General features: G+C 35.6%; 3 protein-coding genes and 1 long non-coding RNA gene across 14 annotated transcripts; 1 reads left to right on the forward strand and 3 right to left on the reverse strand.

The window, feature by feature from the left end:
* Positions 1-489: 489 nt before the first annotated feature.
* LOC147552921 (uncharacterized) lies at positions 490-6,948 on the forward strand. Of its 10 annotated transcripts, XM_086670465.1 has the most exons (8): positions 693-978; positions 1,124-1,247; positions 1,381-1,450; positions 2,046-2,134; positions 2,220-2,268; positions 2,808-3,691; positions 3,991-4,418; positions 6,594-6,948. In XM_086670465.1, the coding sequence occupies exons 6-8, from the start codon at positions 2,819-2,821 to the stop codon at positions 6,694-6,696; spliced, it is 1,404 nt and encodes a 467-aa protein (XP_086526591.1). In that variant the 5' UTR covers positions 693-978; positions 1,124-1,247; positions 1,381-1,450; positions 2,046-2,134; positions 2,220-2,268; positions 2,808-2,818; the 3' UTR covers positions 6,697-6,948. The 10 variants fall into 10 exon arrangements, with proteins under 10 accessions (XP_086526587.1, XP_086526585.1, XP_086526589.1 ...); XM_086670461.1 differs by lacking the exon at positions 1,124-1,247 and having other exon boundaries at positions 490-978; XM_086670463.1 differs by lacking the exons at positions 1,124-1,247; positions 2,220-2,268 and having other exon boundaries at positions 674-978; positions 2,046-2,219.
* Positions 4,842-6,427, reverse strand: LOC147552922 (uncharacterized). The gene is made up of 2 exons (XR_015238070.1): positions 6,293-6,427; positions 4,842-5,092 (listed from the first exon to the last, which is right to left on the reverse strand). It is a non-coding gene; the product is annotated as an uncharacterized LOC147552922 (long non-coding RNA).
* Positions 6,949-8,143: 1,195 nt separating the features above from the next.
* Positions 8,144-9,338, reverse strand: LOC147552923 (uncharacterized). The gene has a single exon (XM_086672347.1). It carries the CDS (start codon positions 9,176-9,178, stop codon positions 8,396-8,398), a length of 783 nt encoding a protein of 260 aa, XP_086528473.1. The 5' UTR covers positions 9,179-9,338; the 3' UTR covers positions 8,144-8,395.
* Positions 9,339-16,386: 7,048 nt separating this feature from the next.
* On the reverse strand, positions 16,387-21,186 carry LOC147552924 (O-fucosyltransferase family protein). Of its 2 annotated transcripts, none has more exons than XM_086665730.1 (10): positions 20,307-21,186; positions 19,891-19,975; positions 19,151-19,221; positions 18,966-19,054; positions 18,647-18,890; positions 18,455-18,567; positions 18,284-18,374; positions 18,055-18,183; positions 17,269-17,819; positions 16,387-17,195 (listed from the first exon to the last, which is right to left on the reverse strand). In XM_086665730.1, exons 1-10 carry the CDS (start codon positions 20,484-20,486, stop codon positions 16,730-16,732), a joined length of 2,019 nt encoding a protein of 672 aa, XP_086521856.1. In that variant the 5' UTR covers positions 20,487-21,186; the 3' UTR covers positions 16,387-16,729. The 2 variants fall into 2 exon arrangements, with proteins under 2 accessions (XP_086521856.1, XP_086521857.1); XM_086665731.1 differs by having other exon boundaries at positions 19,156-19,221; positions 20,307-20,800.
* Positions 21,187-27,135: the final 5,949 nt, after the last annotated feature.

Here is a 27,135-nt window from a genome sequence, read left to right on the forward strand (position 1 = left end):
CAGGCTAGTATGGCACAGTGGCAGTGACCCTAAGTTGGGGTTCAAACCGCCATACTGGCTCGCCTCAATTTTTTTCCCGGACACTTACAAGTATTCATGTACCTTCATTTTTCTCAGACACTAACTATTTATCCACTTTCTCATTATTTTTCTCTGTATAACAAAATTTAAAGAAAAAAATTTGAAGTTTTAAAGAAGAAATTAAAAGCTACTATTTCTTCTAAGAAAAAATTACAGGCGGACCAACTCAATTTGTTGCCCTGGCCAGACCCAACCCAACCCTAGTCGAAAACCATCTGGTCCCGAAATTTAGTAGGCCCAGTCTCTGTCCCACACTGACGGGGATTTAAGGTTCAACAGGTTGGTCCGGACCGGGCTGATAAGCACCACTAAAAATGTCTACTTTACTTAACCGCACCCTCTTTTTAAAAGTAAAAGATGTTACTACTAGTAGTATTATTAAGTGCAATACAGATCCAGAGCTCCCCCAAAGTTATGGCGGGTACCCTTCTCACCAACTCACTTACCAACTATTTGTAGTCATCCTACCCGTCCGATTAACTCTTGACTATTTCTTAACCTAAATCTCTAGGACCCAACACTCATCATCTTCACCAAAATAGGTCCCACTATTTGTGGGCCCATAAATATTTTCCAAATTGTTAACTGCTCTACCACTTTTCTCAGGAGTCACTTGCTGAGATTTTCTTTCCATTTTTCTCTGTCATTTCCTTCCGGTGACTTACCCGTCAATTTCCCGGTGATGTAATCAGATTTCCGGCCAACTCAGACTGAAATTCAGCCAGCCAATTTCCGTTAGTCTCAAATGAATCAAAAAGATCAGGAACTTTCTTTCTTTCTCTTTCTAAAACTAGTCTCAAATGAATGAATTCAGCTAGTTGTAATTTTGGAAGAACGAAGAAGAAGATAGAGAGAGTCAAATCCGAAGTTTTGAAATACTAGTACAGGAATGATTCAGTAAGCTTTCTCTGTTTTCTTTTATTATTTGACATTAAACTGAGCCACTCTTAATTAGGGAGAGTTTCTGAAGTACTAATAGCCGTTCCTTGAATAATAAATTCTCCTATAAACTATTTGACTTTAATTGTTTTTTCCCCCCTAGGGCAACTAAATCAATGCACCTTGTACTTCTATGGGGATCGTCTTCTTTCTCTCTCTCTCTCTAAATCTCACAAACCCACTTTCTCTCTCTTAAACTAGCAAAAGGTTTTCACTTTCATTTTGGGGTTTGTACTTTTGTTTGCTCTGATTTTCTTCATTCAATAATTTTAATTTTTGATTTTTAGTGGCGTGAATCTACTCAATGTTTGATTTTGGAAGATGGGTCGTTCTCATTTTTCTCCTTTTTTATTTTTGCAGATAAAACAAATCGATTAAAGCAAAGGAGATGTTAGTATTTTTTTAGAGTTTAGACTGACTAAATAAAAGGGTACTTTTTTGTTTACTTGATCCATTATATTCTTCTTCTTCTTTTATTTGGGTTGCTGTTTATATTGTTAGGTTGAACTTAGATCAATCAGACTCAGTCATTTTCGAATTTCTATTTAGTTTGTATAATTTGTATGAGTATTGGGTAGGATCATATTGAGAGGGTTTTTTCTCATATCTTGATTTTGTCTCAGATCTAGTAAGATTCAACCTTTTCATTTTGAGTCTAATGTTCTATTAGATCCAATAGGTTTTTACCATTTAACTCTTTTTGATCAAAATTTGATTTGCTTTGAATGGGTAATGTGTTTAAAGAGGAGATATGAAAATGCTATCTTTAGGTTTGCTCAAAAATGGGGTTGCTGTTTCCTCAATTAGTTGAATAATGTTGCCTTCCAATTTACCATTCTTTACTGATTTGGAATTTAATATTCTATGTTTGTTTGTTTCTTATTGCTTTCTTGGTTGTATTTGAGTACACCTTTTCTTTTCATTTTGACTTTTTTATGTTAGCTAGTTGGTAAGCAACTTGATTTGTTTTCTTTTTTAATCCTTAGCTTGATTGGATGCTATAAGTTTGCTACTATGTGATATAGGTTGACTTAAGCACTTAGTTACTCGATTGAAAGGCATTAGAGAGACAAGAGCCATCGAGACCGCATGTCGGCCATGGAATTATAATTAGGTTTGGTTCAACATTAAAGTGCTTGCCTTGATTCTGTGGTTTTCATTATTTCATATAAACAAATTGATCTTCCTTTGTAATTCAGGTATTAAGAGCACAAGATCTCCGACCATCTAGGCCTAGTTTAAAGAATTGTAACAATTTCATTAGATTTTCATCGTGTGATGGTGAAATTGTATCTTAGTTCTTAGACATGCTTCTCTAACTAGTTGGATCGGCCTATCCACCCGAGCCGATCCCACGTCGAACCCCTCGAGTTAGTCTTTATGTAAGAAAGTTTGAATGTTTGGAGTTGAATTATTAGAGTAGAATTTTGTAGTGTGTACATATATATATGTAAACAGATGGATATCTATATGGGTATATATATGCGTAATCATATAAGTGGTAGTGAAACTAATAGTTACTTGGTTCGAATCAGTGGGAATCGGGCATCCGCTCTTGTCCTACTCCAACCCGATCCCTCCCCAACGTCTTGTATTTCTGCGGATGTTATTTCTTTTGTTTCTTTGGTTTTTATACTTGAGGTGTTATTTTGTCCTTCAAAACAACCAAATACCTTATGATGTTGTGTTTTCTCTACGTATATAAGTATCCTCTGTTATAATCTTAGCTTGATTAAATACTTTATAGTTCTCTGTTTGAAGACACTGAACTCAGATTTTTCTTCCAGGTATTTATACCATGTACGAGCACTCATTTCTCGACCATGCTCCTGACTCAAAATTTCTGAACGACGCTTTAGAGATTGGAAAAGTAAAGGCAGATAATGGTACTTTGATGGAAGGGAACAATGATGATCTCAGAAACGGAAGCTTTGATAAACAAAAACATTTGTTACATAGTGAGGAAGAAAATGGAGATGGTTTCAGAAAGCTCCCAACTTTGGATGATTTAATAGGTGTTGAAGGTTTAACAGACGGAATAGAAAATAGAGCTCGAGATTATACTAACCCATTTATCGATCTTCCATACAATGACAAACTATCTCATAAAGGAACTGATTTATACACTGATTTGGTGGGTGGTGAAGATTCAATAAACAGCATAAATAACGACACTGGAGATTATACAAATCCATTTATTGATCCTCCATGTGATCTTAAATTGTTCCATGAAGCAGATTCATATACCGATAAGAGTGTGACAGAGTGTGAACTGCCGGAGCTAATGGTTTGTTTCAAAGAGGGACCTTATAATGGCATTAAGGATATTTGCATTGATGAAGGTCTTCCTTCCGTTGACAAGGCTTTGATAGAAACTGATGAGGTTCACGGTACGACATTGAGTTTAGTCTCCGACGAGGTGAAGCTTGAAAACAGATTTCATGTGCAAGAGTGCAACAACTTACTAGAGGAAACCTGCAATATTAATGGTGACAAAGATCAACGGCAATCTGATCAGGTACTTCATTTCGACGAAAGAGATGTTACTCTAAGCATGGCCTCGGAGGAGAAGTTCAATCTTGAAAATGAATCTTTGGTGGAAGAATCGGACGACTCCCTTCAGGAGCAACACAACATTGATGTTGATAAAGACCAACGACATTTGGACCAGGTACTCTTTCGCTACCGTTAGATTAGTCATTCACTTAAATTTTTTTATGATGGCAAATACTTCGTCTTTCCATGAAATGGAAAATGATTTCGTAAAATACTAAACTGGTTGAGTTAGATCCTAAAATGAGTCTCTCTCCCAAAAAGATAAGTTTTAAGCTATACAATATGTCTGAATTTGAAAGCAGAACTTGTTTCGACACTACATTTACTTGTAGTTTTTCAAAGTTGGGTTTATAGTTTCCTTTTTGAGTAAAAAACGGCAGCAATTTTACAGATTCTGATTTTGAAAAATCACAGGAAATTGATGATTCGAGACAAACAGTGAATTCCTTGTTCCCCTCTGCTGTTGAAGAGGAATCAAACAACTGCAACCAAGCAAGCGAGCTTTTGTTGAAAACTGAGATGGAGAGTCAGATCATCACCACGAATGTTGACTCCTTACCTACTACTACTGATAGGAGTCAAGAAGATGAAATTATCCAAAAGAAGGACATTGAAGCTCTAAAAGCTTTAATGAAGTCAACTCTTGAAGAAGATATACAGGACAATAGAACAGCATCAAGCCGAAGCTTTCTTAATCAACAAGGATACGGGGAGTCGAGTTTCTCGTCTGTGGGCCCTCTATCAGGTCCAATATCTTATTCCGGAGCTATACCCTTCTCTGGTAGTATCTCTCTTCGCTCAGATAGTAGCACAACCAGTGCACGCTCGTTTGCCTTCCCTGTGTAAGTACAATATCTACCACGTGTCTATTAATTAAGTATTCCATCGCCCAAAACACGTATTTGTTTTCATCAACAATCAGCACAATATTTTTTCGTGAAATTGACTTCATAGTTCATATCCCAAGTAGTTTCGCTTGCATGTAACTCTTCTTCCTCGCTAGGTCTACCTTGGGGGACTTTACGAGCACCCCCACCCAACTCACACACACACACTTTTTTCCTTGTACTTGTGAGTTTTCAGCCAAATTAACTCCTTAATCACTTGAGTAATGGTCAAAAATAGATAACCGTAAATAAGGAACTTTTTTCATAGAATTGTCATGTAACGCCCCAAATCTAGATTTCCACGTCGGCCGCCATGAAAACCTAAACTCAAAGCATTTCTCCGCAGAACAGTAAACATAGTCGATATATCCATCAAAAGAGACAAATAATATCAAATGTGAAGCTCATAAGAATCAATAAATCATCTAAAAGAAATCCATTAAACTTTCTTAACTCAAACAATGGTTCTGAATCATCGACACGTAGGTCGGACAATAACGAATGAAACAAATAACTATCTAGAAAGTGAAACTCCAAATAACTACCTAATCTCGAAAGCGAAAACTAAGAAAGAAGCTCTGAGCTGACGAACTGGGATCAAGCTGGTGGCGCTCCCCGATCTCTATCACCTGAAAAATAGTAGGCTGGGTCAGAACCCAGCTAGTAGATTTCTAATTACCTAAGGTCTAAATAGACCAATTCAACACAAAACCAAGTGTCGAACAACAGAACAATAATAACAGTCCATTATGTTACACCTTTCGTGCTAACACAATTGAAGTCAACCTGTTACACGGTCGAAGAGATTCATACAATACAACTTCCCTTTTGGAGGGGCATAACCAATTTTGAGGTCCACGAGATGGCGTCACTTACCATTCATGTTTGCATCGTCTTAAACCTCTCAATAGACAAAGGATACCACCCAAAAAGGGGATCCGTGCAACACGAGCACAGTGCAACACGAGCACTTCACATATGAGCAGGAGGCGAGCCAACCTCTAGTTGGTAATTACTTCTCAAACTAGAAGTAATTACCACAAGAATGATCTTGTGTTTGCATCGACTTAGACCTCTTCATCAACTATGGATACCTACCCAAAAAGGGGATCCGTGCAACACGAGCACATATGAGCAGGAAGCGAGCCAACCACCGATTACTTATGGATTACAATCGTCAATCCATATTTGAACTCAAACCCCTGGTCCACTGGGTTGTCCAATATCACATTGACAAACCCGTGTTTGCAATCGATCCACATGTCGAGCCAACCAGTCTTAGTTCATTCCATTAACGGAACTCAAGATCATGGTCCACCAAGTTATCTAATATCACATAAATAACTAGTGTTTGCAATCGACTCACATGTCGAGCCAACCAGTCTTGGTTTCGACTAGCCTATGCTTTCTAGGTTAACAACCTAAAGCAATATATCACACACAACTATTGGTAGCACTCATGCTCCAATACCACACAAATAATCTCATACAATCAATTATCAATAACAATAACATAAACACGAATAATTCTTAATATCTAGGCTGCTGTCCGGGTGTATATATACACCATATTTATAAAACGTAAATAACCTAGGTCGTTGTCCGGGTATATGTATACTCCATTAATATAACTATAATGATCTAGGGTTACTATGTTGTTGTTGTAATTAGTTCCTAATCATAATATATATCTATGGTATCATTAATTAGTTCTAAGTTGATGATAACCTAGCAAACAACAATGGTTCAAAGCTATTATAGTACTACTATCCAAAACTAGGTTAAAAATTAAAGAGGGCTATATAAACCCTAGGGAAGAAGAAACCTACCTGATATGGACCACAAAGAAGAAGAAAATCAATTCTCTAGCAAACCCCTTTGATTTCCCCCTTAATCTTCACTTTCTCTCACTAGCCTTTTTTTTTTCACTAAGAAACTCCCCACTTCAACTATCTCGGGTAAAGAAGAAACAGGAAAAGAAGATAAAGGAGGTAGGGAGGGTTAAAAGATTTTAGGTATTTATAAGGGTGCTGCTATTTGCACCCTCATTTTTGCTAGTAGCACCCCTATAAAGTAAGGGTGCTACATGTCATCCAAATAAGCAAATCCTTTTTTACTATAACTTTACAGGTTAAATACAGAGTGGCGTAGCAGCCCAGTGAAAATGGTAAAGGCGGAACGGAGTCAATTATGGAAGCACCGTATGTGGAGGTTGTGTTGTTGTAGGTTCTGATTACTTATCCCTAGTTCATCAGCATATTCAGTCATCATCATCATCATCATCATCATCATTATAAATACCTCACTAAAGTATTGTGTTGTTAGATCCTCGTATGTTTGTTTCTTATAGATGTAACTTCATATATTGTTAGAATGTGGAGAGAAGTAAGCAATTTTTTATGTGTTTGTTTGTTATCATTATATTACAATTTTGAATCAATACGTTTGTTGTCAATAAAAGGCTAAGATAAGCCAAAGTTGATCATCTTCATATTATTTTATAAAAAGCTATCAATATAAGTTTTAAAGCACCCATGGCAGAAAGAGAAATGTCGAAGCAAGGCCCATATCAAAACCACAAGAAGAAAAGTTATAAGAGGCTTATAGTAGAAATTTTTTGAGACCACCCTGAAGATGGAAAGCGATAAGCTTAAGACATTTAAGTCTTCTAACCATATTTTGACTTGCTATTAATCCATAAATTAATAGGCACTCTATTTAGTTGTTATGGAGGACAATCAAGAAAAGCAATAAAGAATAGAACAATCATACGTCGACACAAAAGATTTACGTAGTTTGATTGATGAAATTTTTTCTTAAGAGAACACTGGCACAATCACGTTAAGAAACTGTTGACCTCGGTATTCTCATTATTTTTCCACACGCTAAGCTTAAAGTTAGTGCAATAATGTATATCGGAGAGCGTTAGACGTTATAATCAACACCAATGTCTTGGGTATTTGAAATGGGAAATCTCCCTTCCTCTCTCTAAAGAATTTAATGAAGTGTAGAACTTTGCACCTACAACGGGAGATAAGCATTGAAAACTGCCAAACCTCCCCTTCCCCATCACCACTCTTATTCATCAAGACAGTGACCACCACCTCCCTCATTAGTTGACAATATACACTTGCATTGGTCCACCTCCACAAACCACTTCCCATCATCCTAACCCCTCCTCTCATTCCTATCATCTTCTTCTTCTTCCTCTATTGTTTCTTCATATTCAACTACCACAGTCTACAATAGTAAACTAGTTTGCTGAAGGGATCAACTTAACAAGAGTAAATAGAAAAAAGTTGGAAGAAAATCCGACCTGAAAGGTAAAATTTGCCCAACTAATCAACAAAGAAAAACATGGCCAAATCTATCTGTCCACTTCAGATTTCGACCTACTTTTTCAGACATACCATCACCTATGCAGTTTTAATTGCTTATTACTTTCTATTATACTCCTAATACTATAGCAAGTCTTCTAGTGATACCTTTGTACACATAGTTCTAATATGAACACCATGTAGGATTGACACCTATACTCAAAGGTAAAAAAATAACCATTCTAATTGAATTTTGCAATGAGACATAGAGTAGTATTTTTCCTCTTTCAACTACAAATATTCTGCATCACGATCGAAATATGAGCCAATATTAGTAAAAATTTGGTTCAAAAAGATAGAATCTTGTCGTGTAATTGTGACCGTTCTTATTAGGAAAAATTTGTTTGTTTATGACAAACTTAAACAACTTGCCTATCTTAATTTGAGTAATTAAAAACAACATAAGAAAATAAAAATTACAATCATTAAGTCAGTTTCACAACATTAGAAAATTCAAACAAAACAAATAAAAGAAAAATTACTACAAATTTACAGAGATTTTTTTGAACACACCTTCGTAGATCATCTCTTAATCATCAATATTAATGAATGGTTTTAGGGTAGGTAAAGAGGATGATCATTATCATTCCATTGAATACTTTGATTCCAATAACTTTGATCAATTACTGGTAAATCACATGATAATCCTTCATAATCTGAATTAATTCTATTTGGAATTTCTTGTTGCTGATGTTCTTGATTATGTAACTCAAAAGGCGGTACATCTGCAAGATTAAACCCTAAATATCCTGAATTTTCTGAACCATTCATCATCATCAAACTACTAAAACTTTCAGATTCTTGAAATAACCCATCTTCAAGACTACCCAACTGCATAACTGAACTAGGGTTAGGGTTTTGATCATGGGTAATTTGAGAAAACCCAAGATTAGACTTCAACATCAAAGTTGATCGATCCTCTGTTTTTGTGGTATTGAGACTAGTAGAAGAACTCTCATCACTATTAGAATGAGATGAAGTTTTTGCCGTTTTATTAGTACTTACTCTTTCATCAACAAGATCATGATTATTATTATTATTATACTCTGCTTTTTGTTTCGATTTCTTTGATTTTCGACAACCACCACCAACCGGAACATTTCGAAGAACACCGCCTTTTGTCCAATAACGTCTGCAATTTTTACAAAAATGGCGAGGTTGAGAGAGATTATAATTGTTGTAGTAACAGAATTTTGTGTTTAATGAATCACAACGAGGACATTTTAGTGATTGATTTTGAAATGATGGTCTTAATAATAATCTTCTTTCACTTCCTCCAAAGATTCTACCACCAATTCCTTCAACTCCTCTGTTTTGTATTGATCTTAGATCTTGCATTCTTGAAATTACTAAAGTAGATTAAGAAACCCTTTCAAAGTTTAGAAATGCTAATACAAGAAGATGGAGTTAATCTTGATTTCAAATTTCACAGTGAGAATTTCAATTCTTCATATTCTGAGGGAGACCCATCTCTAAACGTTCTCTCTTTAAATGAAAATCAGTTGGAGTAAGTTGTACAATTTAGCAAATTTGCAGTTATATTTGAAGTTAAATATGGAAATTACAAAGATGACCCTATCGGGCTCGTGTGAATAACTACCTTACATTTTAGTGATTGGATTGGTGGCAATCGGCAAGTGGAGGGGTTTTGAACTTTTGATGGGTGTACGTGTATCCATGAAATGATCTATGCCAATTTCTCCCAACCTCTTATTTTTCTTTTGAGATGATGATGATTTTTTTCTTTTCTTTTTTCTTTGGAAATTGACTGCGATGTGATAAGCACGAGACTGTCAAATAAACAAGAACATTCCTAAAGCCTAACTAAACTTAGGCCTAAAACCCAACTACATTATTCATACTCTAGTAAACCAAATTCAATAACCCAAAAATTTCACCTTCTCTAGGGATCGAACTCGGGACTTCAAGGGAGCAAGGACTTTTGGAGGATATGTCCACTTTAACCACTTCTCTAGGGATCGAACTCGGGACTTCAAGTGTTGGCGATGATTTTTTTCTTTTGAAATAATAAAATTTGAACTCTTTCTTTTTTTTAAACGATATATATATATATATGTTCTTGATGGTAGTTACAAAAATGACCTCCAAAAATATACCTATTTAGTGGATGGTGTCCAAAAGTGGTTTTTGGTTATCTTCTTTGATTATGAAGGATCAATAATCAGATGATGAACTTTTCTTGTGTCATTAGATGAAACAGAGTCTACAAACCGTCAGAAACCACTACAACACTGATATGTGGGGTGTTTTTGCAATTCAAGTAAATGAATTCAAAGTTTATATAATTTAAAAATCGAACATTCCCTCCTTTGTTAGGACAAACCTGATACTTGTATATAGACTTGGTTGGTTGATCATGATGCTCGACTGGGATGATTTGGTGGTAAGACATCAACTTTGATAAGAGCCACCTGTTGATGACCAGTAGGAGAATAATGTCCCACGAATGTGAGTCTTTTAGCACTGGCGAATCCTATAACAATTAACGATTTGTGTGTAGAAAGTGGTTTTGTGCATGCCTTAGCCTTCCAAATCACATAACTCTACTCGAGCATTTCTTTGAGCTTAGACATGTTGGGCATATTTTACTGATCTCTCTGCTCCAGACCTCAGGTCGGGATTCAGGTCGGGTAAATCTTATCTCAGATCCACTTTCTGAGGCAATACGCAACTCAAGGTGTCGAACTTATTTCCGCGGACCTCTCTTATTTCGTGGATCCAGGGTTGACTTAGCCTCCTCTCCTGACTCATTTCTAAACCAAAACAGGATTCAAGGTGTCTAGGAGACTCACGCTGACATCCTGTGCCAGGGTTCAGGTTGCAGGGTTTTGTCGGATTCACCTTACTAATGACACAGGTTATGGTCTGCTCATATGTATTCTGGTCAATCTGTTGACTTCTTGACTTGGTTGAAGCTGATCAATATTTGACTCCACATCAATGAATTTGAAATGAAATATATAGATTGTTTGAAATAATTTCTTACAGCAAAAGTTTTTCATTCAAGTAAAAGGAACACCATAATCCTAAATGAAGATTGATGGGAAAATCTCCAAACATGTCGTTCGACTTCTTCTGGTTTAAGTTTCTCTCCAAACTAATCAACCTGCTCCGACAGAGGGGATGAGGAAGGAGATGGAGCTAGAGAGGAGGAGAAAGAGTGATAGAGAGAGAAAAAAATAGTGGCTTGAAGTGGTGGTGGTGGTGGACGAAAAAGTAGAAAAAAAAAAAGATTTTTCTTTTCATCGACGAGAGAGAGACACAAGATCTTCTTTTTGTAGACTCCCAAAGGAAAAAATGGTGATGGAACATATAAGTTTTCACAAAAACTTTAGATTCTGCAGAATTTCTTAGCTCGTGATCTTTAATTCATGTTATATCTTGATATTATATCTTTGTGATGTGAAATATTAGACGAGAATGTAGGGAACCTTGGGGCCATTTAAAACATCAAAATTGTGTCAAACCCATCTCAATTGGGTTTAGTGGATTCAAACGTATAGTCTATTATCTCTCCGTGCAGTAATTGGACATCCACTTTATCTCTATATTATACATTTTTCCTTAAGCATTTTATTTTCGGTAACAATCTAATTTGGAAGAAAAAATAACATCCAATTTAGAAGTAAAAATACCATCCAAAGGCATGAACAATTTGGATTGTTACCGAAAATAATTTGAGCATTAAATAGAATTTAAATTTCTTCCACTTATTTTTGGTAAAGAAATTTAATTTGAATTTAACCAAAAAGAGGAATCTCACTAATCTGAGCATCAAATGAGAGTATAAGTGGAAGAAAAAATATGTGAAACATTTATAGGAATTTAGGTCTGAGTCTCTTAATTTGAGATGGAGGGAGTATTATTATTGTTGTTTAATCACATGATGGACTCCAAATGTCTCTTGTTTTTGTAAAGGCATTTTGGATTCCAAATTTGTCCCAAATCCTTCACAAAATCCATCAAACTATGAAGTCTACCAAAGTTAGCGGACATTTTGTCTTAATTGAATGCCACAGACATTCGGAAATTTGTAAATGTCTAGATTTGAATGTCTCGGCCATTTCAGGATTTGAAAATGTCCAGATTTGAATGCCTCAGACATTTGAGACATTTCAGGATCCTCAAATGTCTGGATTTGAATGCCCCAGACATTTGAGAATGTGAGATTTGTTGTTTGAACCCCCTTTCGTATAATTGACTTGCTGTTTGGACTCCCCTTTTTCAGAGTTGCATTTTGGGCTCCCCTTTTACAGAGTTGCATTTTGGACTCCCTTTTTCAAACAAAAAATTAGATGTAACATTTCAAGAGAGAAAAATACTATTTTACCGTCTAATTAACCTAACCCAACCTAAGTAAGTAACCCACAAGTACTCATGGTAATTATTAATTGATTTTAGTTATATGTACTAACACTAAAAACCAATTCAAATGATTTTGAGAACAAGAAAAAACACAACAAAATTCAAATCAGAGTACTCATGAGTTAAATAAATTAGGGGGTCTAAAATGCAATATTGATTATATAAGGGTAAATGGGAATTGCTCAAAGTATAACTTTAGAAACGGAATATTCCTGAGAGATTCCGTCCAAAGGGAGCCCAAAATGTAACTCTAACAAAAAAGAGTCTAAACAAAAAGTCAATTATACGAAAGGGAGTCCAAACAACAAATTTTCTTTTGAAAATCTACAAATGTCTCAATCCAGTACCTCCCAAGTAGAGATAAGAAACATGTTAACTTTTCAAATAAATCATGAGTTCTTACGGAACAAACTTGGAATTTATGAGTTCCATAAGGAGTGTAAAGCTAGTGCAGTTTATCAGTAGTACAGAATTATCAGATTCAATCGTATATACGTGGCAATCAGTTGTCGGTACATTTGAATAACGTGTACGGCAGATAGCGGATAAAACTGACTTCACATTTCCTGTTGTCGGCCAACTTATTAGGGTTGAGCGGTTAGTAGAGGGCCACGTCACTAATTTCCTAATTCGTACGGAAATCATTGTTTTGTCCAGTAACAAAAGTTACGGTACGGCCTAATCTTGGAACTGCTGTATCGGCAGTGGTACTTACCACCACCACCCAGTAACAACTTGTCTAACCTCATTTTCACTTCCAAACTACAATACTGCCACTCCTTTAGTCCTTCGTTGGATTTCTTTTGGTCCATGGTTGGCAGTTCTTCCATTTGGCTATAGCATGAATCTCATCTATAACAATGAAGTCGACCTGCTCTCCCTTCCGGAGGTCCTAAATTCTGTACCGGAATTATAACTTATTTTTAGATCTTTAAAGGCTTAAGATGTCTGCAATCAGCGTTTCATTTGTCGTGATGTATCTTTGTATTATCTATTCATGATGTATCAATGCATAGTAATGACTCTTGTATTCCATGTCATTATATATGATATATTGATCTTGCCTCTACAGTATCTATTTCGAAAATCCGAAGGTCACCAGTTAAATTCTCGATAGAAGTGAAATTCTATGACTTATTGATATTTTAAGTATATCGGTAACAACTTTTCTAGAGTAATTTGTATGACTTTTAGGGTGTACGAGTGTTTCGTACAATTTATGATACTTATAAGCATATTTCATTCTTATGATGTATCAAATCCAAATGAGATATGATTGTATGATTGTCTACTGTGTAGTCGTATAATCTTCTTCTTTCATAGCAAAAAAACATTGATGCATCCGTATACATGGTTCCTTTGTTTTTTTAATCCTCATGTTCAATATAGGCCAGACCTAGTAAGTAGCTAAGTATCAAATATGGATGTTTCATATGTACATACACATCTCAATGTCAACACGAGGACTTTTTTGTTTATATTTCTGGCCAAATCAAACATAAAATGCACACTCTGCGTTTCGATTTTTGTTGCAAGTGAAATTTACCAACTTTTAACTAGATGTAAGAATAAGTTATAATTAACAGGGTAGAAAACTGGTTTATCAGAAAAACAAGTCTTGATGAGGGATGCCAGTTATAGTAAGAAGGTAATAGAAGAACAGCTCTTGCTTCCTTGAAGGGCATACGCACAGGGGACTGTGGGGGCATTGAAAGAGAGAGAAAACGATGAGAGAGAAACAAGGAAAGGGGATCCATTTATATCTCTGTGTTTTATTAGAGTAGCCTTCTTTTGAATGGGGTTAGGGTTAACATCAAATAAGAGAGAAGGAAGACCCAAGCAATGCTCAATTCATATGAGGGAAAGATATTGTGGAGATTTGGGCCTACTTCATCTCTAACTTTGGTGGATGTTGTTGTTGGAAACCCACCAACTTAAACGAAAATGACAAATGCAGAGAGATGTTACATATATATATATATTCACCTTTCACATGAGAGGTGAGACCGACTGATAAGTTCAAATCAACCTGTCTCTTGTGCTTTTATGCAAAATTTTAGGAGCTATAAGATTTTAGTTTCTAAAACTTAAGAATAAAGTAATAAAGAACAATGTCTATAACGAAATATTATATTTTTGACGGGTTTCTCTGCGTTATTATTGTTTATGGGCTTTTACTATTTATAATGAAATTAAGCTTTGTGGAACACACTATTAGAACTATACACTATTACACCCAAATTTTATTATTCTAAGAAAATTGAGCATAAGAAGTCCACTCATTGTTGATGTGTGTGTGATTGAAGAAAGGTCCCACATTGGTTTCGTCTCAATGAACCAACCATGTGCAGTGAAGGTCAAGTGTCCTTTCCCTACCTAGTTATATTAATTTCAACACTTGTATGACCTTAACTTCACCTTCATCCTAACTTGTTAATACCTCCAACTTGAATGGATGACTTTTTATCACTCAACTAAATTGAGTTTTATGAGATATCAACACAAAGGGTGACCAGAAGTCCATCAGTTGGGTTGGTGCTTCACCAATATGATATTTTCAACCCATTATAATATCACATCATATTCCTATTTTGGCATCTCACATTTTTGGAGTTTGGACCCTGATTAAGGAATGATATCCAATTTTTCATTTTTTTGCTAATGGAAATATCCTTCCCTACTTTCACGAATAAATAGTCGCTATAGGTTCGTCCACCACTCTTTGGTGTAACGGTTGGACACCCCTCTTAAGTCTATGAGGTCGTGGTAGAAGCAGTTGTCAACTTGCCATCAAGATTTATAAGTTAGGCTATAAATAATGTAATAATTTGTCGGGTTTTAGGCCTCTTTGTTGTCGGGTTGTAGGCCTCTTTCATTCTTGATTTAAAATTAGGCGGTTATCGTTTATTACATCTTCATAATGGATCAGTGCCTTGTAACGACCACGTAGATCGTAGTCGAATTCTCAAAAAAAACTCTCTTTTTGATAAAAAAAAATGCTTCTTTCAAACTCAATTTTCTCTTAGGCTATTAATATTTGCCACATTTTTCGGTGTAAGAGCGAAAACTAATTTTTGTTTGCCAGAAAGTCTCCCTTCACTGTGATTTAGCACTTGACTGGTTTCTGTTTCATCCAAAGATAGGGAGACCAAAAGTATAACATAATAATACGAGGCTCATGCTATATAGAAGAAATGAAAAGTACTACCTTCACTTTTTGTATAATTTTGGATTTTCGAAAGGGAATAATAGCTGCCTCCTTGCAGCCAGATTTTGTAGACATTACATATTAGAATAAGGTGCCTATTTTAAGCAATTCTAAAGGGGCCTCTTTTTTAGAAATCAGTACATGCAAGAAGATCGGGGAGGCGCTTTAGAACTCACCCAAACCAAATTTCTCAAGAGTTCAAATGTTTTAGGTTTGTTCTTTGTGCTATATTCATTCTACAGGACCAATCTTATTCAGGTGAGAAGTATTTATGACCAATTTAGTGGGTTTTGGTATAGGAAAAGTAAGGATTTAGAAATAAGACGCTTTGAGCCGGATGTTCTCTTATGAGTCTTATTATTGTTCATGGTGTGAATCGGAAACATTTGACCCTAGGAAAATTTTCTAGACCTAGTAACTGTATGCCACATTATCTTACTTATCGACGAAAAAGTTAGGTTGATTTGGCATTTATCTTCGAGAAGCGTAGGAATGGAACGATCAAGGGTTCTAAGGCACGTTTTAGGAAAAAAGAAAAAAAACAAATGTACCACGCAAAACTTGGGATAGTGGGCTTGGGTGTTAGCCAGATCTAGCACGATGTGACTTTTTTTTGTGTTACAACTAGCAAGATATGACGAATGGAATTGATATGCTTGTAAGATACAGTAAGATTTGAATTCTTTTTTTACATTCAATATACACGTATTACCACGCAACCAAAGTGTCACTCGCCATTCTTTACATTCTTGTAAGTTGTAACCCTCCATTTCCAACCATCAATCTTATCTTTCTTCAAAATGTCAAAGGAATCATCCTGAAGTCGAAAACCCTAGACCCTAAACCCCCTTGTTCAATCCAACACACAGTCCTTACAAGATCAAACATGAAAAAACATTAATACAATCTGAGTTACAAAGTAGATTATTTTTTTGCTTTTTGTACACTAAAATGATAAAAAGAATATTTGGTTTTCCATTGAAACATGTAAAAAAAAAAAAACTTCATCAAAATTGGGTATCTCACAATTAACAAACACTTTCTGTCAAATAAAGAACTAACCTACACCATAAATCCACCGACGGCTATTAGACTATAACCTTTCTACTAGAGTTGAGCTCACCTCGGATTGTTAAACCACCCACGACTATTAGACTATAACCTTTCTACCAGAGTTGAGCTCACCTCAAATTGTTAAACCACTATCGTCGATGACCTTCTTCTTCCTTTACAATGTGGTCAACAGAGATTGGATCACAAAAACTTGATTTAGCCTCCAATCCACCACCACCTCCTTATATTTCAACACTTTCGAGCTCTTCTTGGTCCTCAATTTGGACTTCTTTGTTATTTGTTTCTTCATTAGCAACTTCATTACTACTACTAAGTTGAAAGAATATTTGTGATGTGAGATCTTCTTCATCGATGTCCTCTTCAGTTTCCTTATACTTTGGTACCTCTGACATTCTATTATTCTCCATCCAAGCTGGGCATTGATATTCAACTCCCAGAGTAACGTCAATTTGTGATTGATTTGAAGGACTTGAAGCACGAGGTGACGCTTCGAAACGATCATGCTTCAAGCACGAGCACTCAGGGATAGGATGGGAGAGAAACGATAATGGTTTTGAAGACTTATATGCTTCTGTTAGTCCATCAACTGAGCTCTTGCTTAGATGCTTGCGTACCAATTTCAACCAAGTACGATTTGCATGATAAATGTTATCCTGGTTTTCGTCCAAAAGCTTCGCAACTTCTTTTCTGTTTTCAGATCGACAGACGAGTTAGAATTGTGTAACTTTAAGGTAAGATGTGACTCGGGAGAAATATGTACCTGTCGGGTCTATATGTTTTAGATGAAGCCGAGAGATAGAGTCGATGCCCTGTGACCAAGCTTGCAAAATTTGGCCGACCCTTGCCATCGCGATCAAATCCAGGAATGAAAGCATCGGCTTCGATACAAACCATATAGTCAATTGCTTCCCACAGAAGTTTATGAGCATTGATTCTTAACTCTGTAACAGTACTCTCAGGTTCGTAATCACTCTCAGCTACCCAGCCCCACCAACCTTCAATGTTGTATGGGTATTTGGGTCGGGCGGGAGGTGGTGGAAGTGGACGAGGTCGTGGGCCTGAATTTTTCCAGGATTCCAACTTCTTTTCTTCTTGAACAGGAGGAGGCCGACGAGAACTGTCGACCAGGTGTCTCTCACGGCCATATATTATATTAAGCTCTCTAACAGTACTTAAGAACGTCCTATCAACAACATTGTCAAACATTGCATGAATTGGGATCAATGCCCTCTGACCACCAAATACTTCTCCTCCGGATACATATATTACTGTGTCTGATGGGTACCCATATGCACGTAGAAGAATACCGACCTAGAAAATTGAAAAGAGAAGGAAAAAAGTAAAGAACAAGAAAGAAGATATACAAGATAGAGAGGTACAAAAAAGTTATGTTTTAATGTCAAGAGCGAATTGGAGCCTATTCTTGAATGGTACACTTTTTTCTGTATCGGTTATTAGCATCGTTATTCTGACTTGATTCATTAAGCATTCTAGGATTTCATTTTGATTGTCCAACGATAAAAGCATGCTGGAGAGGATTCCTTACCTCCTCAGGCGTCAGGGGACAAGAGCCATTAATGCGGTGTTTTGCTGAATCAACGTGAAGCTTCCCCTTAACAATCCCACGTTTTATCATCCATAATCTTCGGTGTTGAATGAGTTCAGTATGTACATCCTTCAAATAGAATTCGTATATGACGTGTACATAATCAGATGAAATGAAATTTTACTTGTCAATAATCGTCTGTCATCTGGCTCGAGAGATTGAATAGTACCTGGAAAAGTTCAGCACACCCATGATAAGCTAGAGCGTCTCTGGTCATCCCGGGATCAAAGGCTATATATGGTCGTCTAGAAGCCCGCAACCTAAAAACGAGAAAGAAAATAATGCTAAAAACTTTGATAAGATGATGAAGTTACAGAATGGAAATATTGCAATGGCTAACCTATTTACAATGTTTACGGCGAGCTCCTGGACTTCCTTCCGGAACTGAAGAGCATGAAAAGCAACCCGACATCTCAGTCTCTGGAACTCTTCGAGTTGGGGCGGTAGAATGGCCTGAGATGATTTCAAACCGATAATCAAACAAATAAACATTAAGATTAGACAAATCAAAGACTAATGTAATGTTCAATACCTGCAAGCATCCACCGTCTGAAACAACTAGCTCAACCACCGAGTGTCTCTTAAGCACGGGAAGAACATGGTGAAGATAGAAATCCGAGGAAGTTGAGTGAGGCACTCTAAACGAAGGTATCTCCTTCTTCCTCCTTGCTGACTTGAGGGTCTTAGGAAGGGTTTTCACAACAATGACATCCTTCGCCAATGCTACTATGAATTCGTCCTCATTATAAAGGTAAGCAAAACTCTTAAATTCAGAGCTGCCAAAAGAAATGTATCAAATGACTTGAAAAATTCACTTAATTACTAAAATCCGAACATGGGACGAGAAAAACCTTATTCCTTTGCTACTTGTTGTTGATTGGAGCTCAGGAATAACTAGGGTAGCATTCAGAAGCCGAGCAACCACAACCACATCACATATCTATAAGATCAAGAACATTAGACTTCTTCCCATAAACATGATGAAGAATAGAGAGCATAATATCAAAGAAAAAGTGGTTTGAATATGATGACATACTGAACTTCGGATTTGATGGAAACCTCCTTGTATCCTGACAAATATAAAACCATTTGTTTGCAAACCAGGAGCTGCAATGAGATTTTCCAAAATTAGGTTAACTTGTTCGAAATATAGCTGTTATTCGCCCGAAAAAGAAGCATATAACAGAAACCTAACAATATAGAAAACACCTACAAAAAAGAACACTTAAAACGCCTGCCATTTCCCCTCTGATCCTACCACACCAATAATCATAATGACAAGAATGACTTGTTAGAATAAACAATCTTCGAACCTTTATATTATATCCGACGACTAATAACTAGAAAAAGTAGGACCGATTGAACATGATAAATGTCATTTTCACTTGAGCTTGATCATCTGAGACAAATATCCATCTCTCACTTTCTTATCAAAGCTCATGTTAAACTAGTATCGTTTTCTTTATCGGATTATATACTTGGTTTCTCGGATCAAAGTTATAGGTCTTGAATTTTAATCCCATTAATATAAAAATTCACACTGTCTTACTTTCGAAAAATTTCGATTCCACCCTCGCTCAATTAGACCACTATACATCTAGATCCCCATTACAAAGCAATAATACTAATGAAATTCAAATTCTACCAATTAACCACACCAATCACTAGATTTAAAAAAACTATTTTTTTTAGAGGAATCATTTGTGACAGCCTATTCTTCCTTCACCACTACCCAAGAAGATTATGTAATCGAAAAAGAATGAAGAATGAACTAACCTTCATAGTTTCCTCTAGGGTTTGCATGTGGATGAATAGATTCAAGACCCCTTACTGGACCCCATAATCTTCTATATTTTGGTCCCTGAAATTACATAAAAACAAATAATATAGTAGATCCAAAGATGAATCCTTAAGAAAAACAGAGAAAATACGATCCGGATGCAAGAAATTAAGCATTTTGTAAGTAAATAAAGGGAAAATTCAAGATGGGTATGTCTCCATTAATCTCTATATGATTCAGAGAATACTTAAAACCCCCAATTTTAAGTTAAACACCAGAAAACCCCCAAAACAGAAGATAAATTTCAATACCCATACTGAACAAATAGACGAAATTGCAAAATCAGATCAATCAAATTGAGATACTAGATAAAGATAAGATCTTGATAAGTAATTTTGACTTTAGTAATTACATTTGTAGGAAGATCTGCATTTCCAAAGATGGGTCTCCAAGAAAAGATAGTAGTTGAAGTTTGAAGATTCCCATCAAAGGTTTCAGTATATCTAGCAAGAAGGAAGTGAGTGAACAAAGAAAAGACGGTAAGAATAAGGCCAACAAGGGCATAAATTTTCATCTTAGTCTTGAAAACCATCTTTGTTCAACAATCATGGAGATACCCAAGTTTGAAATATCAAAACTAAGTTGAGTTTCACAGATAAGAGGAATCTTTCTCTGTTGATAATTTCATCTCTCTCCAATAACCTTTAACCTTCAAAGTAGAGAGAGAAGAAGTAGAAGGTGGATAGTGAGTAAAAAAATACTATACAATTTTTTAAGACAAAATTCTTTGTTAAAAAATGGAGAAGGTGAGTGGGAAGTTCAGACATGTTTTCTCTTTCAAGACAAGGACATTTCCCAACCATGTTGTCACGTGAGATTAGTCTTTTAGTCACGTGACTATATACCATTGAAGTGATTGGAATGAAAAGAAACTCTGTTTTAAGGGTTTTGCCTAATTGGAGAGACTATTCATATGGGTGGGGTCTAGAGGAGAATTTTAATGGTGTAAATGAAGAAATATGATGAGAAAAGGAGACATAGATATTGAAAGAATTGAATGATTCTGAATCAATAAAACAGAGAAAAACAGAGAAAATCAGAGAGTTGTAAGGAAGGGTATTGAATGCTTGTATAAATGGTGATTTAGAGAGAGAAACTGCAAAATCTGTATTATGAGAAAGTTTGGTAGTTGGAAAGTTATGTTTTGAGAAAGACTTTGAACTTCTGTTGAATGCTTTATTTGAGTTTTCAATAATCTTTTTGTGGGGGTTTGTTAGCTTCAGCCTTGATGTATCTTTATGCAAATTAGTAATACTATTGTTTATCATGAAAAGAAAGAATCAAATTAGCACTAACTTTTGTTCAAAAAGAAATTAGGTTAGGGGGCTAATGAAAGTACTATAATTCTGATTAACTGGGGTTCCTCTAACATGTAGCCTAATCTTAAATTCTTTTTAATTTTAATTAGTCAAAATTCGATCCTAATGAAACCGACCGTTGACTTGTTAGTATTAGAGAAGTAAAACTTGACTAGTTTTTTTTTTTTTTTTTTACAGAGTTGGGTATGTGTGTTTTGTGACACATCATTGTTAATGCAAAATCATAAGTGATGTCTCTACAATCTTATTAGAATCCTCATTAATGCAGTAGTAGACTAGACCAGACGTTTTTCCTCCAGTTGACCCTAGCCTGATATTTCGGCTACCCAAATTTTTTTTTTTTTGTTAAGATTCGGCTACCCAAATTGCATTATCAAATGTGATGCACAACCTCTGGTTTCTTCCATTTGAAAAATGGTCAATTATGTCTAGTGAAGCTATCGTTCCACCATTTTTTTTTTTTTTAATTGGTAAGCGTGTGCCTCTTTCCACCATTTTAGATATACAACGGTTATTAGTTTGAAAAAAAGGAAAATAACTTGTCTTGTTATGATTCCAATATTTCTACCTAAGAATAAGAATTTCTGCCAGACATATGGTAGGAAAACTTATTTGTAGCCTGGATCCTCAATGTACAAGGACCATCAATCCAATGAGCTGTGTGTGTGACCTTAAACGGGAAGTAAAACTGGCTTTAGGGTATATTGTATAAACAATTAAGTCTTGTCCTGACATGGGCATTTTTTTGTTGCTATTGAAAGCTGACATGGGCCCTTAGAGCAAGTCCAACCCCAGCCGGGCTGAGGCCAATAATTCAAATTATTGGCCTCAGCCCCCCGCTCCAAGCCCAGCCGCTTGGAGCGGAGGCTGGGGCCGGACCTTCAGTCGCCCCTAACATTAGGGGCGACTGAAGGCTCCCCAACATGACCGTTGGGGAGTTCCAACGGTCATGTTGGGGTGATCCTAGCCGTTGGATAAAATCCAACGGCTAGGATCTTCTCCCATTTATTTTTTTTTATTTTTTTTAATGTAAATAATAAATTTGTAATTTTAATTAGTTTTATTTCTTTTTAAAATTCTAGAAAAACTTAAATATTAATAATTAAAATACATCCCACCAAATGTCGGTCCCCGAATATTTTTTCAATCTTGGAAAAAAAAATATTATTTTCAAAATAGTTCAAACACGTGTTTTATATATACATAAAATCACACACGTTTTTCGCACACCGACTAAAAGTCCACACACGCGTCTCCCACATGAACAAATTTTCGGCCTCAAGAGAGGCTGGGGTTGGAGCTGAATTTTAGAGGCTGAGCTGAGGCCAATAATTTTAGGTGAAAAAGTGGTTTTTTCGGCCTAAGACAGGCTGGGGTTGGACTTGCTCTTAGCCTGTTGAATATTAATGGAAAAACTCATGACTTCAGGAAAAACTTTTATATTTTTCTTGCACTTTTTATTTTCAAGTGAATCAAGCTTCTTTAGGGGTGGCTCCATCATCAGGGGACGGTCAACAAAGATAAAATGCCCTACCTAACAGCTAACATGGCTCGATCATCAGGGGATGATCGACATTTTGTAAGAAGTTAGTATGCCTAAACTAGCCTTTTCGATTTATTTTATACATCTAGTACTACTCTTTAGGGGTCATAATTTGGAGAATTGATTTAGTACAATGTTTCATATTGAAGCAGTTTAGGACCTACACAAATGACAACATTGTAGGATCATATGTTGATCTAGTTAAAAAAACTCAACGAAAGTTAACACTAGTTTACCATGTAATGATGCTTTTTTTTTCTAAAGCAGGTAAAAAAAAAAATCTAAAAAGTCTCATATCCGTCATGTTTATCTGAGTCTAGATTAGGTTGTCGAAGGTATTATTACCCATCCGAGTTCTTAGAACTAGTGGATTTGGAGGTCATGGGCCTGAACGCCCAAGCCTCGTGAGCATTAGCCCGAGCTTAACTTGGTGCGGGGCAAGAAGCAAGGTATCAGGGATCAGCCACAAATTTGCCCATTTTCTTCTTTATAAGTTTTGGTCTATGTTACATAATTAAGGCTTCCCAAAAAAAATCACTTCCTCAAAAGTTCATCTTCTTAGGTACTCCCAGTTTGTGACTAACGGACTATGTTTAGTCTTTGTAAGTGTCTATTTGTTTTGGTCTCAAATGGTACTATCTGGTCGGTTAGCAGGTCAATGATTTCTTGTAATTTTTTCTTTGTAAACTATCTTTTTAACCGCAACTTAATTAAATAATTACTATAAATTTGTGAAGAAGATATTGAATTTGTGCTTGTACACGCGTCAGAAAAGATATATTTGTAGAATCGACGATCATTTGAGAAGAAAACTGAAGAGGACAAGTTTGTTAGAGAATACAAATGGAAGTCGCCCGAAGATGAAAATGGTGGTTGTTGAATATAGAGGTAATTGAAGTTACAAAAATTTGAAAATCGTTTCACGTCCACAAATTTGTGTATTAAGACCTAGATAGTAATTATGTAGGTTAAAAGTTTCTTAGAAGCCCAAAATAAACTTTGGACAATTTCATACAGATTAAAGAAGAAAAGTGTTACTATTATATGACGCTATTGAAATCCTCTTTCGAAAAGACATCTTCAACACAACAATCTAAAAAATTGAAATTTATATGTAAGTTTGTTATTTTCTAATTGAAAAATGTTTAGAAAAGTTTTTCTTTTTTAATTCTAAAAATATTAGACGATACTCTTATATATATAAGTATTTTTTTAAGTAGTCCAACTAGTTTGGTGGTGCTTTCAACAAAAAAAAAAAAAAAAAAAAAAAAAAAACTAGTTTGGTGGTGGGTGAGTCCATGAATACATGACCCATTTTTTTTCCCTTGCATTGGAAACAAGCAATATATACTAATCCCCCCTTCATGACCCAATGAACTATGAAGAAACGTTAGCAGAAATCGAGATTAATTAATCAATGATTCTGTTTAATTTGTATTTTATCACAAAGTTCAAAAACACAAAAGGAATAATAATGGAGCCCAAACATTGACATTGGTGAGTAAGACATTGATTTAATTGATGACACAAGAATTAAGGCTCTCAATGAATTACTATTTAGCTTTTTGTGACATTCATTCCCTACTAAACAAACAAAATCTAGGGATCTTTATAAGAAATACTACTATATCCATCTTTTTACAGGAGTACTTGATTTTGTGTATTTTAAGTAATTATTAATTACATTTATATATTTAATTATATTTTCATAGATATAAATTATTCACCGATTTTGAGCGGATAAACCAGAATGGGTCAAGAAAACCCACTTAACAAATACGAAAATGGCCCTTTCATATTTACACCCCTAATTCAGAGAATGGAGTTTTAATGGAGTCAAACTAATTAGATTTGGAAATTAAAAAGACACACACCATAAAGTTACAAAAAAACTAGTCCAAGTCTTGAAGATTCAATTTCCTGTTGGTTTTAGTTACAAGAAATGTTGTATTTTCTAAGTTTATACTTCTTATTTACATAAGGGTAAGGATGACAAAAATCTACAATCTGAGTAGTTTCCTATGGATCTTCCTGAGATGATCTTGTCGTTCTTGTTCACAAGTTTTTAAGGTGATGGCTGTCTGGGCATCTTGGGTGTCTGGATCTTCCCCTTCTAATTTAGTAGAATTACATTTTGACATTTCGTCGTCTAGTGTGCCGAGACACGTCAAATAACGAAAATGATTTATACCACACTAGACACGTCAAATAACGAAAATGATTTATACTTGATCGTCCATGTTCAGTATCGGGAGGCCAAAGTGGCTGAGTTCAAGTCCAGGCCTGCCCTATTACTTTACACTATTATCATCTTGTACTGAAAAAATGGCAATCCTCATAAAAATAATTGGGTGCCTCTATATGGGCCTCTTCTTTTTGTTCTTGGGGTTGCTCCTCTCTAGGCACTTCCATGGGCCTTAGCGTTGGCTTAGTCCGTCCTATTCAAGCCCAACAAGTTCCAGGGCCCCAATCTTTTGAGGGCAACAAGAGTGAGGCGGGCCGAAAGAGTAAAATGGAGGGGCGTCTAGTGGCATTCTTATTCGACTATTAATAAGATCTTTTCAAATGTAACATAGATTATATGATATTCAGCGTCTCCAGAGAGGGTTATTGTTCGTAGTAGTTTAAAGCAAACGAAATAAATTTCGACTTGACATGTCAGTATCACTAGTTAAAGTTACGGTCTTGTTTAGCAAGTTCAAAAATAAGGTCCGTGCAAGAGTTTGTTTCCATCTAAATGAACATGAAACTAATAATTTCAACAATTAAAGAGAAAGGAGCTCCAAAATAAGGTTTATGGATATCAAGTGACAGTGACTTCCATTTATCTCGACGTTGCACTAACTGTGTGCAAGCTCCTTTGAGTATGAAGTCGCCCTTCTGAGTGTCTCTCCAATTGCTAAACTCTCACATCCGTCGAAAGTTTAGTTTTTATCTGAGTTGCTATAATCTCTAATTTGAAATTCTTGAAGTGTATTAAGAATTTAGTTCTAAACCGAGTGGGTTAAATCAAAAGTTTTGGGACCTATATATGTGAAATTACTATAGTCATTTACAAATTCATCTAAGTTTCTGTCAAAATCGCCAAGACGGCAAGACCTATTTATTAGGAAAATGATGTTGAGATAGTATGAGCTTATAAAAAATGCCCACAGTTGTTATAAAAGGGGCAAAACTATATACTCCGGATATGTTCTTTTTTCTACACTAAAAGTTCATATTATTGTAAGAAATATGTATAAACTTATCCGCTTGCACATGAAGATATAGTTTTGATAGTAATATTTTAACCTTGTCAGGGCATCTTCCAGGTCCAGTCCTTATTAAATACTAAATATTTTTTATCGAAGACGTGCTGCCCAATATCTTAGTAACAAGCCTAAGTTGGATTTTATTGAATTGTCCTTATATTATACAAATATGTCTCTGGATTTTTATCCCCAAACTGACAATTTATGTTTGATCCGGAGTCCCATATATTAAACAAAATGAAAGAAGATCAAACAATTCAAGAGAAATTAGACCATAATCAAAATAAGGAAGATCTGCCTTTATGGTGGTATGGGTTTTGGATTAGGATCAATATCTTATCTATTGCTCCCTAAGAAATGATTATTAATTAATATTCAAAATATTTAGCCCATTAAAATAATCCTAATTTTTCAAGGTGGTTCTGAAGAAGAAACCCATTGATTACTCTGTTCCACTAGGTACATGTATACTGAATACATTACTTCAAACCAAAACAATGACCTACAATTGTTCAGACATGGACCCCTAGGTCATTATTAATGAGACATTGATAAGATTTTTTATTGTATATGAAAACAATGGGTTTGGTTTCTGGGAAATCCAATATAATATTATGTTCTCGAAGTTCGTTGAGAGGAAATGTAGGGCTAAACTCTCGTTTAACCCTTGAGATTTGACAGTTTCACTTTGTTCTCTGGTTGTGTTTGACGAGTTTTCATGTTAGCCCCCCTTTAACCTATGGGCCCATTATTGTAAGGCCCAAAATATGAGGGATAATAGAAAAGAGGCCCGATCTTAAATATTAATGAGAAAAAAACCCAATCTGTAAAATTACTTCCTTACCCATTGATAAACAAAATGTTACTCAAAAATCCTTCATCAAATTCCCGCCCAAATCAGAAGGGTTATAATTTTCAAAATCCTCTCTTTCTTACCAATAATAACACAAACCTTTCCATCTTTCATTCTCTCTCTCTACATTTCTCAAAAAACATTCACACATTTTCTCTCTCTACATTTCTCTAAAGAAGCTCAAACCTGTTTTTTTTTTCTCTCAATATTTGTAG

The sequence above is a fragment of the Eschscholzia californica genome, unplaced genomic scaffold (assembly GCF_041429995.1).
Source record: "Eschscholzia californica isolate CP2 unplaced genomic scaffold, dmEscCali1.0.p SCAF_3, whole genome shotgun sequence".
Taxonomy (NCBI): domain Eukaryota; kingdom Viridiplantae; phylum Streptophyta; class Magnoliopsida; order Ranunculales; family Papaveraceae; genus Eschscholzia; species Eschscholzia californica.